General features: G+C 41.8%; 1 protein-coding gene across 1 annotated transcript; it reads right to left on the reverse strand.

The window, feature by feature from the left end:
- Nucleotides 1-729: 729 nt before the first annotated feature.
- On the reverse strand, nt 730-16,721 carry ARHGEF5 (Rho guanine nucleotide exchange factor 5). Its single transcript, XM_042889983.1, has 14 exons — nt 15,016-16,721; nt 12,181-12,262; nt 11,741-11,805; nt 11,227-11,489; nt 10,248-10,408; nt 9,735-9,887; nt 8,234-8,363; nt 7,233-7,307; nt 5,061-5,150; nt 4,583-4,737; nt 3,471-3,632; nt 2,995-3,065; nt 2,566-2,670; nt 730-2,297 (listed from the first exon to the last, which is right to left on the reverse strand). The coding sequence occupies exons 1-14, from the start codon at nt 16,631-16,633 to the stop codon at nt 2,143-2,145; spliced, it is 3,285 nt and encodes a 1,094-aa protein (XP_042745917.1). The 5' UTR covers nt 16,634-16,721; the 3' UTR covers nt 730-2,142.
- Between the last annotated feature and the right edge of the window lie 1,063 nt (nt 16,722-17,784).

Below are 17,784 nucleotides of genomic sequence, written 5' to 3' on the forward strand. Positions count from 1 at the left end.
CTTGCAGCTCAGAAAGCAAATGGTATCCTGGGCTCCATCAGAAAAGGGATGGCCAACAGGGACAGGGAGGTGATTGTCCCCCTCTACTCTGCTCTTGTGAGGCCCCATCTGGAGTACTGTGTCCAAGTGTGTGGAGCCTCCAGTACCAGAAAGACATGGAGCTGTTGGAGAGGGTCCAGAGGAGAGCCACAAAGATGATCAGGGGACTGGAGCACCTCCCCTACGAGCACAGGCTGAGGGAGCTGGGCTTGTTCAGCCTGGAAAAAAGAAGGCTGCAGGGTGACCTCATTGCAGCCTTTCAATACCTAAAGGGAGCCTACAAATATGAGGGGAGTCAACTCTTTTAAAGGGTAGATAACACCAGGACAAGGGGAAATGGTTTTAAGTTGAGAGAGGGAAGATTTAGGTTGGATGTCAGGGGCAAGTTCTTTACTATGAGTGATGAGGTGCTGCAAGCCCAGAGAGGTTGTGGATGCCCCATCCCTGGAGGTGTTTAAGGCCGGACTGGATGGGGTCCTGGTCTAGTATTAAATGAGGAGGTTGGTGGCCCTGCCTGTGGCAGCGGGCATGGAGATACACGATCCTTGAGGTCCCTTCCAATCCTGGCCATTCTGTGATTCTGTAAAGGCAGAATGTTATACAAAAGGAAAGCTGGAAACATGAAGATAATTCTTTAAATATATTAAATGCAAGAAAGATACAGAGTTTTCTTTGGTGTATTGATTCATATACGTGATGTTGTATTAACATAACTGCAGCAGCAACAATATTTTACAGTTGAAGGCATGTGGTCAGACAGGTTCTGCACAAAAGCAGGACTACATGTAAACTGGACTTACAACTGGAGAGTTCTACAAATACAACAGAGTCCCTGGCACATATTTTGACTTTATCTACAGTGGCAAAATATCTCAGTGTCTACCACAAGTGTGCAAAATGGTGCATGCAGTATCATATCAGCTGTAGTAGTTAGGACAGCAGGAAAATGCAACTTCATTCCAAATGCCTAGAGACATGGTTACTTTGTACAGGGCATGTACCTACATGTCAGATCTTTATAAAAAGTAACTGTTCTACTTTGAGTGGGAGGTAGAGTAGAAAACAGGGCCATTTCAGGTGGCTTAGTGGAACTCTGATTCAGGAAAGAGGGGGACTGCTGTGAAACAGGCTCTTCAGCAGTCAGTAGGGACAGGACAGCCATAAACTTGAGCATAGGAAGTTCCGTACTAGCATGCAAAGGACCTTCTTCATGGTAAGGGTGATGGAGCACTGGAACAAGCTGTCCAGGGAGGTTGTGAAATCTCCTTCTCTGGAGATATTCAAGACCTCCCTGGATACCTATCTGTGTAGCTGGCAGTAGGGGACTTGCTTTGCAGGGGAGTTGTACTCGATCTCTGGAGGTTCCTTCCAGCTCCTACAATTCAGCTTTATACTTCTTAAGGTGCAGAAAATCATAACAGTGACTTCCAAAAACTTTCTAAAACTCAAGTGTGTATTCTAATGCTACTGAGGATTCTTTATAGCATGCTAAGACTTAGCGCTTCATTGTATCTGTACCTTTTAAAAAGAAAAGAAAAAAACAGTAGATGTGTATGATCAAATAGATCCATTGTTCCAAGTAGAAATTATAGAAAGGAGATCAATACTCTCAAGACATGAAGAGGATATTAAAATGGAAAATTTTCCTCATCTTATGTTGTGCTTTGTGCTTAGCGCCTTCTTTCTCAGAAACTCAAAGCTCTCAGTAGGCTAATAATAATCAATTTAGCCTCACAACATCCAGTGAGGTAGGTAAGTATAAACCCATTTCACAGATAGGAAAACTAAGGCACAATTCTGAAGTAACTTGCCAGTGGTAAAATCAGAATACATTTCCAGGAATCCAGATTCCATTGCTCTGTACGATTAAAGTCACTCCCTACTAACACAAAGCAAGCAATACATGCAACATTTTTCCCTTCTGCTGCTGTGATTCTGGTGACAGGAAGGAAGTGAATATACTTTCCTGGTTGAATTCCCACTTTCTTTGGCAAAAGATTCATCTGTAATACACTCTTTGCAGAGGTGCTTATTCCGAGAAACAATAGAAAAAAGATGGTTTCTCTGTAGCAGAGAGACTGCACAGGTTCAAGCAAGGTAGAATTATTTCCTGCAGAAGACTTGCTGCTTGGCATTCTTCACACGTTGTTCTTCTTTCAGGTTCTTCTGCCGTGCATGTTTGCTGGAGATGAGCTCCACGTGTTCTGAGGGGAACCATCCCCTCTCCCTGTCTGAAAGTCTCACTCCTTCCATCCATCCTGTAGGAGTGGGGACAAACACAACATGAGGCAAAATAGGTGAGGATTTTTCCATTACTCTTCCCTCAAACCTCACTCCAACAAAGCCCTAAAGCCCCTTTCAGCTTCCATATAAAATTCTTTAATGAAGATAAAAAGTCTCTTCATTCTTTCAGATGAACAACCACAAATGAGAAGCTCCTTCTGAAGCTGGATTGTGCTGTTAAAAGCTTTACGCTACTTAAGTAACTTGCTAACCATAATTTTAGATATCGTTCATTCTGCTCACCATCATTGCTGTATTGCATAACCATGATGATATCTGCTTTCTCCAAAGCTAGCTCATCATTTTCCCGAGCTTTGTACATCCTTATGCATTGAACCTGTGGTGCATCTAATAGGAGAGGAAAGATCATAACAGTATACAAGAAAGTAACAGTAAATCTCTATGTATCAGCCCAGATGAGGAAGGGGATAAAAGATTGCCCAACCACTGAAGAGCAGAGAATTGGATGGGAGATTACACATCTTCTACCAAATGAGGAATAAAAAATAAGTAGAATGACTGACAGAACCTGGAACTGAGGAGAAAAAAACATGAATATATTTTAATTACATAAAGGAAAATATTCTGCCATGGAGTCATTCTGGGATAATCCACCTTGCAGTAATTCCAAGTTGCCCACTCTCCTTGGTAATAATAGCAGAGCAGTCTTACCAGGACATTCCAGGAGGTCCAATTCCCCTTGTGGAGGAACCAAAGCAGAGATCCACCTCAGTTTCTCACTGCTGAAAAACATCACCAGGTATGTGTCAGATTTCAGTGTGAGAGACAGCAGTGTAAGAGTGCACGTGCATGTGTGCACATGTCCATCCTCACAGGAGGGTCAGCAAGTAGGTCCTTACAGAAGTAGGGGAAGAAGTGGAAAAAAGGATGGGACAAGGCAAAAACTCCCATTTTTTCAGGCTGATGATATGAAATGACATTGTAGTATTCTATAAGCAGCTGTGATGAGAGAGTAGCAACATGATTCATTAGGAACTCGTTATGGCAAAAGGATGATTTCTGAGTTTCCATTCAGCAGCTGTGCTTTATATTTCAGCATATTGGTAGTTAAGGGACAACCACTAGGCTCATAGGAGGTGACTGGTTATGGCATTGGGACATATTAAGGTAACCTTGAGCGAACTCACTGTGTCTCTGTGCGAAATAGAAACTCCACTCTCTTTCCCTGGCAATTCTGAAGTAGAAAGAGACGGAAAACATTTTTGTTTGTTCCATGCAGTTTCATCTCACACTTTTCCCCACGCACATCTGAGAAAGCAGCATGATCAAACACAACAAAACGTCCACCCCTGCAGGTAAAGAGGAGGAACAAAAATTGTGAGTATTAAGGTGATGAAGGTTAACAAGTAAGTATATGTAATTGCCTGATGTTAGGAAAGCAAGAAGCTTTTAATGATTACTGATCTGCTTCAGACACCGTAAGCTTTGTTTTTGCTGGAAATCTGAGAAGGCAAGAGAAGATTTAACTAAAAGGGTAGAAATACAACCTTTGCAAACTCTGTCAAGATTTTATGTAATAGATTACAGCATAATAAAAACACCATCTTTTCACCCACCTTTTTAAACTACTTTTTCTGTTTCATTAATTTGTACATTCATGAGACTTCATACTATCATTTAGGAGGAAATTATTCTCTGAGTATGTAACAATCGGAAAGATCAACAAGATGGAAACGTGATACTGGAGGTATAATGACAGGGGGACTAATGCAATAGAAAGATGTTGTAAGGCAATAAAAAAGGACTGCTTACCTGTCTCAAAGATTAGGCTCACAGGGGAAAACTCCACAAAGGAGGGATCTTCTGAAAGAGATCCTTCCACAGTGGCAGATAGCCCTTACAGGAGGTCTAAGAGAGGTGGAGCCAAGCTGTCTGTGCCTGCACTCCCAGAGCTGACCAAGTCCTTTCCCCAGGTGCTCAATCAATGGTTCAGGCCATAACTCCATAGTTACCATACAGAGTATAACTATAATAAATTGCTATTAAAGCCTTTCATATTGTAGAGATAGACAGAATGGAAATATTGTACAATGAAGTGCCCAGTTATATTGTTTTGTTTATATTTTGATAAAACATCAGGAATGTCACTTAAGTGATACTCACGTAATGCAAGGTTAGGAAATGACTTGACAAATGCCGCCACTTGCTGGCAGCCAGAAGGAACTGACTCTAATTAAAGCACAGACCCAGAAGGATGCATTTTAGAAGGGACAGCAAGAACTGTGGCTGAAGCACTCACTCCTTTGGCCGAGATAGGAGCAGACAGTCATTGAAGAGATGTAGGTAGATAGGACGCGTGGTGACTTTCCATTTTGGACTTGGAGTATTGAAGTCCAGCGCTGTTAATTCACCACACTTCACAAGTCGCCTTGACTGTGAAACGAGTGGGAATATCTACAAGACAGAAGTAATATTTATGTGAAGTGTATGCAAGGAAAAAAGTATCCATGAATTTTGGATTTTCATCTTTCTATAGAGGAAGCATACTTTCATTTCTTCAGCTGGACCAAGACAATTTGTCTAGAGACCTTCAACTGAATTCTGACACAAGTGTTTGGGTAAGGGAAGCACTGATGAAGAATTGAGCTGTGTAAGCTGTTGAACCAGCATATCAATGTATACAAGGGAGGAAAACAAAAGAAAGCACAAGTGACTTTGTAAGGAATGAGATGAGAGATATTAGGCTAGAGCAAGGCCAAGGGCATGGACAATCTCACCTTGCACTCAAATTCTATCTTCTGGCTGAGGTAAATCAACTCTTCAGTGCTTTTCATGCGTTGAACATTTTCATTGCAGTCCTTGATGAGCTGCAGAGGAAAATAGGTGATAGTGAGGTGCAGCACTGCCTACTGGAATCAGTATTGTTCCCAGGAACCTATGAAGAATCATTAAATTACAATTCTTGGGCATCCTCCTGAAGGGAAAAAAAAGAAAATTTCAGGCAAGCATACTAAAACTTATCCATACCTACAATGACTGTTTTTTTTTTTTTTTTTTTTTCATTGAAGTTTTCATCTGAATTTCTTAAGAAGTCTCTGTGATCTTAATAATCCTTCTGGGTTCCTTCCAACTGAGGATATTCTATACATATTGTTTTAACTTGGGGATACTAGGAGGGATAGTAGAGACTTCCTTCTCCTTTCAGATAACAGAAGTTTAATTACCAGTTATTTGGATGGAGCTTTTATTTGATGCTCCACTGTAAAGACAAGGAGGATGATTAGATAAACATCAGGCCAGATTTTTCACAACCCAGAGTTTTTGCAGTAACTCTGAGGACTTGATACAACAGAAATATTTCAGTCTTAAAGCTGCCCACATAGCTGTCTGAGATGATACAAGGTAGCTACATGACAGTGTAGCAGAGGTGGCTTAAACACAACTAAATTACAGAATTCCATGTATGATATCTTACTCGCCTGTCTCAGACTGTAGTATTCTGGGATCTGTGCAGAAGGCAAGTGCAGTTCTTCAGATTTTAAGGAGCTACGCATCATGTAGAACTGGTGTTTAGATTTGTGGTATAGAGTTGCAGAGTAATTACAAGAAAGGGAGTGACACTCCAAGAAGGTCAAATGAAGACTAGACAAAACAAGGGCACAAGGGCTACCAAGGAAAAAGTCAATTTTGCAGTACAATTTGCAGGTAACAAATACTCTCAGAAGACATTAAGTCTTGCCTCTTTTATAAACAGAGAGTAAGGATGAATGTATTAAACACCTTGAGATTTTTTTTTTTTTTTTTTTTTTTAAAGAGCAAGATCTTCTTGAAGAAGTGAGTGATAAATTGATAGCTAAATAGAGACAAAGATAAAGAGCACAAAGGAGAGATAACATTTAGGAGACTGGTATAAAGGACCAGTGAAAAATGCTTTCAGGCTTCCTGTGGTATGTTTGGTAGGTTTTCAACACCTTAGGACAAGGCCATGGCTATGACTACAAACCAAAGACTGATAACAGCGAAGTATGGGATCATGTGAAATAACAGGGTAGTCTCTGTCCAAAGAAGAGACCTACTTTCCCCACAATAAAGTTTTTGCTACAAACTTACTGTTGCAAACTTGCTTGTTTACAACCTTAGGATGGTGTACCTGCAAGTCCAGCAGGCATAAAAGGATGCCTGAGAGAAGCTTCAGAGGGCTTTTAACTTTCTGCTATTTTCTAGTTAGAGAATTCAACCTTTGGATGAGCTCACCCCTTCCCCTCATCTATTCTCCAGCACTGGTGGGCAAGCACTAGAACTCCTTGAAATGGACCAGTGATGTCTTTCTTTGTCTCTCATTCTTTCTCTACTTCTCTCTCTCTCCTTCTTTTTCCTCTTGATCTTCTTTTACTCATTTTCTTTAGTAGCCATTGCCTAAATTTACCTTGAAACACTTGATAAGTGCCAAAGTATCCTTTACCCATAACATTGATTAACTGTTGTTAGAAAGTTGACTAATCTTGACTTGAAGTAGTTGATTTATCCTTGTTAGAAACTTGTTTAATTTTGCCCTGGACTGTTATTTGAAACCTCAATGAATCTTCTTGCATAGCTCCTGTGAGTAACTATCTGACTCCACCGCTTTGGTGACTCATGCAGAGAAGGGAGTGCCCTATTTTGGGGTCTCCAAAGATTTACCTCCCTTGCAACCCACTGATTGGACAACTGGAAAGATGAATCCTGAGTTAAGTGTTATTGGCAAAGATTCAGTTGCATCCCAGCTAGGTCCTGTCTTAGTGCTCAATGCAGAAGATGCACAGGAACATAGTAATTTATTATAGGTGACAATCAGTAATATGGGCCATTGGCAGGGGTGACAAGTGTGAGAGTCAATAGAAAAAGCATATACCGACACTCTGAAGCTCTCCAACTGTGTATGGCTGTGGAGAACAGGTTGACAGCCTTACCTTTTCAAGTGCATCATAGGCCTGTGTTGCTTGCACTTCTTCCTCAGACCCAGGCCGAGTTCTCTTCAGGATATTCTGCATGAGAAAAAGCATTTTTCATAATGTAGACAAGAAGAGCAGAGCTCTCAGAAGGGCTCAAGAAACAAGGAGACATTAAGATATAGCCTCAAGAGAGACTGAAGTAGTGGTAGGAGATGTGGAGATAACAAGGCCAGAAATTTGAGATGCAGGATGCAGTTGACAAGCTGTACTGAACAGGGCATCCCTGAAAATTTAAATGGAGTTAACTATCCTCTGTATGTTACATGATATAGGAGACAACCACTACTCTGAGCACAGTCTTAAATGCAGAATAATTCTTTGCCTGATACCCCTTTTCTCCTTTCCAAAAGAGGCTCAAATAACAAAAAAAAAAGTTCCATGGAAGTGCTCAAGGTTGATTCACTGGGGACTTGCATGTTTACTTAATAGGAGTGTCCCAGAGAGACAATGTTGCAGGAGAAGAATAGAGACAGACCGCCTTCCAGAGGGCAGCCAGGGAACATGTGCCTTCTAGAAGGAAGCAAAAAAAAAAAAAAAAAAAAAAAAAAAAAAACACAAAAAACAAAACAAAACAAACAAAAAAAAATTTTAAACACGTTCAGAGTTACTCAATTAATTATTCATTGGTATGTAATTGTTGTAGTGTTACAACTAAGTCCTAATAATATACAAAAATATATTGCCTCACAAGAGAGACTGTATCCAATTAATGGCATTGATCTAACACACACCCATTTATCATTGTACAAATGCCTGCTTTATTTTTTGAAATGCATATTCATAATAAATGCAATGGAGTTGCTTTAGGGCATCTAGCCAAGCTTATCACACAGAGCATGAAGAGCTGTATGCAGCCCATCCCGCTAGTGCTTGATGCTAGTTCATATTTAGTGACTTTCGGACTTGAAGAAGGGTCAGATTAAAAGAAAGTGTAGAAAAACTGATAAATGAGCAGTAACCTGCAGGAGGAGTTTAAGTCGAGTGATGCGCTGGAAAGGGAGGATGAGGAAGGATTTAAGTGAGAGGCGCTGACATACTGGATCACTTTCCAATCTTTCCAGGACTTGTTGAAATCCTGCATTTCCACTCCTGTGGGAAAGTAAATGAGAAAGCATATGCAGGCATCAGAGCAAATAAATAGTCTTTCTAGCAGAGAAACAGTACCAGATTTCAGTGAATGTTGAGGTATGCTAGTCACTGCAGTCATGTTTTGGCCCTGGAGCAAGAAATGTCAAGAAACTGGACCACTCAGCATAGTCAGAATAAGTATAGGTTTCTAACAGCTATAGGAGGGCAGCACTACAATAAAGATCTTGTTTGATCTTTCCTCTTTGTGGTATAGTACTCTGGAATAACCAGAAGTAGCATCTATGTTTCAGTCTCACCTACAAAAAGGGTACCTTTCACAAAATAGTTGTGGTTTGTATCCTTTCTTAATACCAAATGGCCTAGCTCCAGGGGCTTTACCCAGGGAGTGGAAAAGCTGCTCCCACAATCTTGCTACTGCTGGGAAGAGTATTACACCTGCCTTCCTCTCTAATGTGTTGCTTAATGTCTTAGAAACAGCCACTGCCATCCAGTTTTCTGTCTTCGGCAGCAGCAGATACAAGAACAATGGTACGCAAGTGGCATCTACTGCCAGAACAGTCAAATTCTATATCCCTGAAGAGTTGGAAAAGAAGCTTTTATGCCCAGAAGTATCTCACAAGTAGCCATTGGGCCCACAATACCCTAGATGATATTCTGAAGGTTCTTTCTGTGCAGAACTGAGCCTTCACTGAAGGAAACCAATGGTAAGACTAAATGTCTCCCAGTCAGCAGCACCCAGAGCACCCAATGCCTGAATGACTTGTTTCGAACAGTGACATCAACTAGGATTGTTTTTTTACTGATGATAGTGCAGAAGTCCTAAGGAAACTTTGCTCATGACTGAGCCTGAGCAGTGCTTGATTGTGCCACTGAGTGCAGAAGACAACAGCAAGAGAAACTCATGATGCTCTGGCCTTAAGATTTTCAATCCATTTCAAACACTCTTGAATAGCCAGTTTAGATTTAATGGCAGCAACCATACTTTTCTTAACTATCACTTTCAGGTTCTTAATAGTCTGAAAACCACATACTGACAACAACTGTCTAGAACAATCATTTTTGCTCTAAGGTTGTGGCAATTGCCTTCAATAGAATATTTCTACTGAATGTTATTCTCTTACATTATCTCAGTTGTTCTTTTTCTCCTCTCAAAAGAGGAGCCTTACAGAATCTCAGACCTTCTGTTCCAAATGCTACTGAATTGAAGAAGGCTTCTACCTTTTCTTCTGGAGATGTACTGCAAACAAATGTACCAGCAGATGTACAACAGATCATACTTGCTGTTTGCCTGTCACTTGAAACAGTGCACATCAGAAGTGCAGCAAGCAAGCAGGAGGCTGTAGAAGGTTTCAACAAATTTTAAAAACTTACAGTAACCGCTGGAAGGTTTGCTCCTGGTATGTCTGGTTTGTTACATATGGTAGATAGACCCTGCGGAACTCAGGAGCATGTTTCAGAGCCACATCACATACATGGAAGGTGAATATGTCCTCTTCAAACTTCTCTTCCAAGTCAAAAAGGAAACTGCAGCACACAGTTGTGGTGCCATAGAAGGAGAGAGAAATCTATGTTTAATGACTTACCAATTTAATTGGTTTCAAATCAGGTACTGTCATATTATGTCTGTAATCTTATTTACTTATATTTGATTCAGGATTGTGCAGCTGCACCTTCTGCACATATATTTTGTAAAAGTTGCATTTGGTTTGGACTGAGGTCTAGTTACTTGTTTGCAGTCAGTGCCACTAAGACATGGCAGCATTTTGAATATTCTGACTCTGTAATGATCTCTGAGCACAGTTATATCATTTCCAGTTGTTTGAAGGCTGTAATTTGCACTTCATGGAGGGTGTTAGATGTGGAAGTAAGGGGCTGTAATCTCACCTGGCACTGACATCACGTACATCCTGAAGGCGTGAGAAAAGCCACTGACGCTCCTGATTGCTGAGAATTGCCTGGAGTTCTGTTGATCGCTGGAAGTGATCCACTGCCACATTTAAACTGCGCAGATAGGAAGCCTCAGACATTATCAACTCAAATTTGGCCTTGAGAGAAGAAAAAAGGGAGCAGAACATCAGCAGACCAGGCAAGCCTGCAATCTTATTATGAATCTTATTAGGTGGAGATGGGATAAAGCAAGAAAACTTTTTAGTATGTGATGCGTGCAATTAATTAGAAAAGAAGAGAAACTTCAGGAACGAAAGACAGCTTGCAGTATGACTTAAAACAATAGTTACCTGTTCTAATTTTAGTTTTCATTCTTAGACTCCACTTTCCCCTATGTTATGTGCTCCCATAAATTATCCAGCATCAACACTGCCTATGTTCTTTTTCTCCTTCATGTTTCACATGCTGTTGTTTTTTTCCTCTTTCTCAGGGTTCTCCCATCCACTTGTTTGTCCCTCCAATCTTCCTTAACCTGTTACTCCATGTACCAATTTGCCGAATACATACATATATCTTCTCATTCCCCCTCAGCCCTGCAGCACATGTGGGTCAATTCTCTCATAAGCTTAAGTGTGGGAGAAAGCTCAGTTTTCTATTTAAGATTCTATTTTGCATCAAATTTGTTCAAAATTCCTTGTTTTCTCTTGTTCCAATTTCCTAACATCTGTTTTCATGAAGTTAGTGATAGAATTTTTATCTTATTTCTGTGCTTCTTCTACCAACAATGCAGAACTTCAGCATTGTATTACTTCATAAGTACTGACACCACATTCCCAAACTGCTTACATGACATGGTGACCTCTGCATTCAACCACTGCATTCCCACATCAGGCATTTTTGCTTTCCACTTTAACCACCGTCCTCCATCCTCCTTGACTACAAGCCACCAATCTACCTTATTACATCTATCCATTACCTCTTGCAGCTTCTGCTCATCACGGGACATATTGAGTAATATTCTGCTGCCCCGGATCATGGGGATATCCTGCCAGAGGGATGCATTTGATGACACTGACAGACGTTGCAAATATGAGTCCTGGGGAGACAACACTTTCCTTCGTAGCCTCGGGGAGCTTGGCAAACTCGATTCTGTATCCTCTGTAAAAGAATCCACTCTCTTCTGGCTTTGAATGGCCTTGTTCAGAACCACATCACTGTACTCCTGATACAGCAACTTTGCTGTGAAGAGAGGCATATATTTTTACACTTTCTATGAAGCTATCTGCCCTCTACTTCAGTCTGGAGAAAACTATTAGGATAACATTAAACCATATGTATCTACTATCAGCCAAGTGGTGACCATGACTATGGCTTCACTGCCTCCACTAAACACTCCTTTCTAATGCTCCCAAGTGACAAAACCAACAGCAAGGGTGGGAGATGACAGAAGATAGTGGTCTTCCATAGCACTTCAAGCAGAAGGTACTTACAGGAGTTGATGAGTTTGGAGTGCCGACGTTTGAAGGTCCCCATTGTATCTGCAGGTTTCTTTTCTCTGTTAGGAAGTAAAGATTTGCAAACACAGAGAAAATGAAGAGCACAGTGCCAGTGATGGATAACCCAAATCTTAGTAATGGATCTGACACAAGGCCCTCTCTTTCTAACAAGCTCAAGCTCCACATACTTTACGTTAGAAAGAACAAAGTTTGGCTTGATGGAAATACTGTCCACTGGACAGAAATACTTCTGCTGCAATGGAGTCCTCTCCTACAGGACATGGAGAGGAACACAGCTGTAAGTCACTTTAGCATAGTTTTCTACTTATTATCTTCATTTGGATCCCTTAGAAACAATGGTAGAGCATCAGGTATCTGTGCTACACAGGCATGAGGCCAAAATCAATGGAGCATGGAGCCTTTAAGAGACTTACCGCAATATAACTGTTTCTGAATTGACTGGTGGTTCCCTGTGCACCTTGTGTACTTCTTCCTCTGAATGAACAGGACAGACTTCTGTTACATAAGATAATTAGAAGGTAAACACAAATATAAATGTAGAGTCGAGCTAGAATCACAAAAGACACAGATACCCCTTATCATACCCTATCTATGCAACAGTCTTAAGTCTACAGCACAAATGCCCTCCTGAACTTTATTTCTGGTTTTTGTAATCCTTGGCATTACTTATACTTTAGAACTATAACTTAGTTACATTTGCTTTTCATACCAATAGAAAGGTTGATACTTTCAGAAGTGACAGTATCTCTAAGAGCACAGATTTTCAGTTGCCTAAGCAAAGCTACTGCCTGCAGGCCCTATATTTGCAAGATGCCTTTTCCTTTCCTCGCCTTTCAGCAACTTGGGCCAAGTATGTGAGAATCTAGACTTGCTTTTGCAGATGTTGAGCTCCAAAAACTCCCAGTAGCATCCAGAACAGAAATACCAAACACCTAACAAAATTACACATTCCTAGAGTCTTATAAAGGATGACACCTGCATGAGAATGATAGGTGTTATCCAAAACTTGCATTTATGTGCCCTGATTGCTTACAAACTGCTGTTTGAGAAAGCATCTGTTTATATTATAAAATGAAAAAAATGTGGGCTTCCCTTTCATTCTGTGAGAGGTTTAATTAAATGAGTGGAGAAATTACATATACATTCATCAGAAGCAGAAAAAGGAAGTGAGACTAGAGACTGAGCTGTAAATATAAGTCAGGGAAAAGAACTGCTGCTTTGAATGTTTTAAAATATTGAACAAAAAATGTACAGGTCGAATACATGAAGAAATTTTGATTTGAGTGTGCCACCAAACTCTTTGCACCCCTCAGCCATTCCCTCCTTTCCCTCCATAACAGAACTCCAGCACATTGTGGAGGTTGGAAAATAAACTTATTAATTTCTAAGAAAAAAAGCCAGCATGTTTAAAATATTGTATGAGGGCTACTCCAAAACTACTGCCTTCTATTTTATTATGCTGGCCCACAACATCCAAGGCAGATCATGATGGTGTGAGAGATATAGAGATTCAATCTAGATTCAACCTTTCCACCAATATTCTGTTACATTTTGTTGCCATGTAATAGATGGCAGCAGAGGGCAGTCTGACAAAATGGCTTCATATGCTCCAGGTCAGATGCCAAGGTGTGGAACTGAATTCTTTCATACAGAAAAAATTGCACCTTCTGATATTCATTGACATTTGCTCATGTTTATGGAGATCAAACAATGGATGTTAGCAAAGTGAGGCAGTGGGTGGTGTGTTAAAGCAGGCGCAACAGGGTCACCTCCACTAGTAAAGACTTTACAAGTGCATCATGCAGGCTCTTGTTCATTGCTGGCAAAAATGCATAGCTATTGGTGGTGGCTATACTGAAAAACAGTGTTTTGCAGCTAAGAATTAGCTCTATCAAATAGCATTATTGCTCTCTTTGTTGTAGTTTACATGGAAATAAATAGGAGGCATTTTCATATAATATACATATAATATATAGGAGGCATTTCAAATAAATAGGAGGAACTTTCAGAGCAACTTGGTGTCATCTGCAAACTTACTGAGGGTGCACTCAATGCCCTCATCCAGGTCATCAACAAAGATATTGAAGAGGATAGGCCCCAGCACCGACCCCTGGGGAACACCATTCGTGACAGGTCGCCAGCTGGATTTAGATCCATTCCCTATTGCACTTTGGCTGCAACAACCCCAGGCAACGCTACAGGCTTGGGGCAGAGTGGCTGGAAGACTGTGTAGAGGGAATGGACCTGGGGGTATTGATTGATGCTTGGCTGAATATGAGCCAGCAGTGTGCCCAGGTGGTCAAGAAGGCCAATGGCATCTTGGCTTGCATCAGGAACGGTGTTGCCAGCAGGGACAGGGAAGTGATTGTCCCCCTGTACTCAGCTCTGGTGAGGCCGCACCTCGAATACTGTGTTCAGTTTTGGGCCCCTCACTGCAAGAAAGACATTGAGGCCCTGGAGCAGGTTCAAAGATGGGCAACAAAGCTGGTGAGGGGTCTGAAGCACAGGCCTTATGAGGAGCAGCTGAAGGAGCTGGGATTGTTCAGTCTGGGGAAGAGGAGGCTCAGGGGAGACCTTATTGCTCTCTATAACTACCTGAAGGGAGGTTGTAGTGAGCAGGGGGTCGGCCTCTTCTCTCCTGTAACTAGTGATAGAACTAGAGGGAATGGCTTCAAGCTGCACCAAGGGAGATTTAGGCTGGACATTAGGAAATACAATTTTTCTGAAAAAGTGATCAGGCACTGGAATGGGCTGCCCAGGGAGGTGGTGGAGTCACTGACCCTGGGGCTGTTATTTAAGTGCAACAAAACACAATGGCTATATGATGGCAGCAGAGGTGATTAACAGCTGTAAATAGCCCCACAAAAAACTCAGCTCTAGCAAGTAGGCTAAAATTGCTCATGTTACTGTAAGGGCAGCAGATCAATAAAGACAGAGAAGGAATAGGAAGTGAAATAAGGTCTCTGCTGCATGTGTTAGTGCAAGCAGGGGAACTAATTCCCCGTGTGCAGCAGGAAGCACCTATCATGGGGTAGCAAACAGGAGTTTAGGAGAGAGCAGTGTGATAGCAGCCCGGAGATGCACAAGTGGCTGCAGTTCCAAGTACTGCCAGAAATGCACAAAAACACTGCCACACTTTCAACTCTCATGACTTTCTATCACATTGCCTATTTAACTACAGGCTTTTGATAACTGCATTAAGTTTTGCAGAGTGAAGAAGAGTAGCTAGAGATGGAGGATGGACTCACCCTGAAAGATGTCTGGTGGTACAGATATCCTTTTTAGGCCCTGACGGTGCCAGTCCTTGCTTTTCACTCTGCACTTACTCAGACTTTCTTGACTGGCTTTTGGCTCTTTTGCAACTACCCCAATTGTTTTTTTGTCTGGCCAGCTTGATGATTTTTCCAAAGGTAAATGTTTTGGTACTTCTTTTGATTGAGATACCAAACGGTATTTTTCTTGTCCTTCTAGCCTTTGTTTTACTCTTCCCTCACTTTTTGCTTTCTCTGTAATTGTTGAAGCGTGGATGTTCTTTGTGTCCACATCAAAGAGATCTGTCCGCTGCACCCACTGCAGCTCTCCTGATACCTCATCTTCTTGGCAAATTGTTTGAGCAGTTGGTGGTGGTGGAGGGCTTAGCTGGAGAAAGTGAATTGGATTGGTGAATGCTAGCATTGGAAGGGACTGTACAGAGTCTCTGCTCTCTGAGTCTGTGAATGTTCCCAAATCTTCCAATGATGACCAAGAAAGGTGGTCAGGTGAGGATTTTTCACACTGTATACCCTCATACTGAATCACTGTTTCAGTGCTGGTGTCAGAACAGCTGGTCAATGCCTCATTTCCAACAGCAGAAAAGCCTTTGGCCAACAAACTGACCCCTGAGTCATTAGAAGTCTCTGTATCTCGGGTACCCAAGTCACAGAAATTGTGCTCTTTAGTTGCTGGAACAAAGACAACTTTGTCTGTAAGACTTTTATCAGGAGAAAAGTTGGCAGTGTTAGCATCAGATACAATAGCAGCAGTCCATAAAGGATGGCTTATAGTAAGGGCTAGTAAGTCATGATCGTCCATATTACAGTTCAGATGTGGCTTGGAGTTGGGTACAGGAGTCAGTGTCTCATGACTCTCATGAGCTAGAGCCTGGACACAGTGATTGGCATTAGGTGCAGGGGCCTGAGCTTGAACAGGGCTTGGGACATGGGAAGGAAGGTGTTTGGCATCAGGCTCAGACACCAGAGTTAGGCTTGTGTTAGGCTTAGGAGACAGAGGTCGTCCTCCCTGGTTTACAGCAAGGACCGTATCTCCTTCAGGGGGCCAAGTTAGGGTGCTCAGGATGCTTGAGATTCTAGATCCAGGATTCCAGTCAGACTGATCAAATAAAGGTATCTGTTGTGCTTTGTGAAACATATTTGTTCCAGTTTCATTTTCTTGCATAATGGCACTTTCTTCTGGTGGATCTTGGTACTGAAGAATTCTTCCTGATTGGTTCAAGGTAGTGGAAGTCCTGACCCATGTTTGAGTTGATTCCAGAGGCTCTGTAACAAAAAACAGTGTTTCTCTGTCCCCAGGAAGGCTCTTCTTTGCAGGAAGAGAGCTTGTATATACTACAGAGAAAGAAGATGAGACACTAAGGTCTTCATGAAAGTCTTCCTCAGGAGCAAGCAGTTCATAGGAACCACTGCCCTCCTCTGGATCAGCAGTTAAAACAATAGTTTCCACTGATGCCAAATCCTGCATGCACACAGAAACAGCTTGGTTAGCATGCTTCTCTATAGAGTATGACAACTTATTCAAGCTGGAACTAGGACAGTCCTTAGGGTTCACCAGGGCTCCTCCACCAACGTCCTCTTGCTGTGGGCCAGACATCGAAGCCACAAAAGTGAGCTCTAAGGGTAAATTTGAAACAAAGTCACAAAACTCAGCTTTTCGTAAGTTTTCTGCAATGGGATGAGAATCCACAGGATCATTTGGGTCCATCTTCTCAGTACCAGTGGAGGAATATACTTGAACAGAAGCCTCATGGCCCTCTATGCTAGAAGGTGCTGCCACTCCTCCACAGTGTGGAGCTTCTCCTTTGTCAAATATCTGGGCAGCCTTTCCAGGTTCACCACTGTGCTCATCCTTCCCACCCAGCTTTATGTTGTCATCCCTGTCAACTTCTACACTATTTTGACTGATCATGGAAAAGCGGACAGTGTCTTCCAGCTCTTCCAGGTCAGAGATATGGCACACGTGCAGAGGCACCACTGGAACTTCACCCATTAGGTTCAGGCTCTCTGGTGGGAAAGGGCTGGCAAAAGGTGTCTGACATCTAGAACTCACTGCTGTGACTTGAGCTTTGAGCAGCACACTCTCAGCAAGATGCTCTCTCATGAAATCACATTCCCCAGGAAGTGCTGTTCCAGTTTGCTCAGCCAAGAAGACATTTTCCAAACTACAGAAGTCCACTTTATGCCTGGGCATATTAAGTGTCTCTGAAAGGTGAGCTGATGCCAGCGTCTTCAATCTGAGCTCTTCCCTCTGTTGTTGCTGTTCCTGTTCATTTTGTTCCTTTTTTTCTTGCTTTTTGGGCTTCAAAAATTTTCCTTCTTCTTGCATGTTCTGGTCTTTGCACTCTTTCTTCTCTTGTTCCTGCTGAAGTTCAGCCACTGCTTCCTTCTGTGCTGTTTCCTTATGTTGTGAAGTATTTATTCGTTTAGCTTTTTTAGCAGTATCCTTTTTGTAGAAAACACATGATACTGAAGAGGTAGGTCTGCTGTCTGTTTTTCTGCAATCATCTTCAATATGAATGCATTCAGAAGTGGATGGGTTTTCCTTAGGAATCATTACTGATTGCTGGTCTTTGAACAGCTTGCTACTACTTATTTCACAAGCTGAGATGTTTCCTCCTGTTTGTAGTGAGCTTATTTGGCTGTCATTTGTTAAGGTGGAAGTCAATTGATAGCAAGACTCTGTATTTTCTTCCCAACTCTGGAGCACTCTTCTGCTTTCCTTACCATCTTCAGAAGTGCAACGTT

Source organism: Lagopus leucura, unplaced genomic scaffold (genome assembly GCF_019238085.1).
Source record: "Lagopus leucura isolate 7727_CA_CO unplaced genomic scaffold, USGS_WTPT01 Super-Scaffold_100159, whole genome shotgun sequence".
In the NCBI taxonomy this organism is placed as follows: domain Eukaryota; kingdom Metazoa; phylum Chordata; class Aves; order Galliformes; family Phasianidae; genus Lagopus; species Lagopus leucura.

What these genes read in the sequence shown, in the direction of transcription:
- ARHGEF5 (XM_042889983.1), bottom strand. Translation starts at nt 16,633, where the DNA reads ATGTCTGGCCCACAGCAAGAGGACGTTGGTGGAGGAGCCCTGGTGAAC. An exon ending in TCAGAAACAGTTATATTGCG is followed by an intron (nt 11,806 to 12,180) that starts GTAAGTCTCTTA and finishes ACTTCCTAACAG; the next exon opens with AGAAAAGAAACCTGCAGATA. An exon ending in AGATAGAATTTGAGTGCAAG is followed by an intron (nt 4,738 to 5,060) that starts GTGAGATTGTCC and finishes TCTGTCTTGTAG; the next exon opens with ATATTCCCACTCGTTTCACA.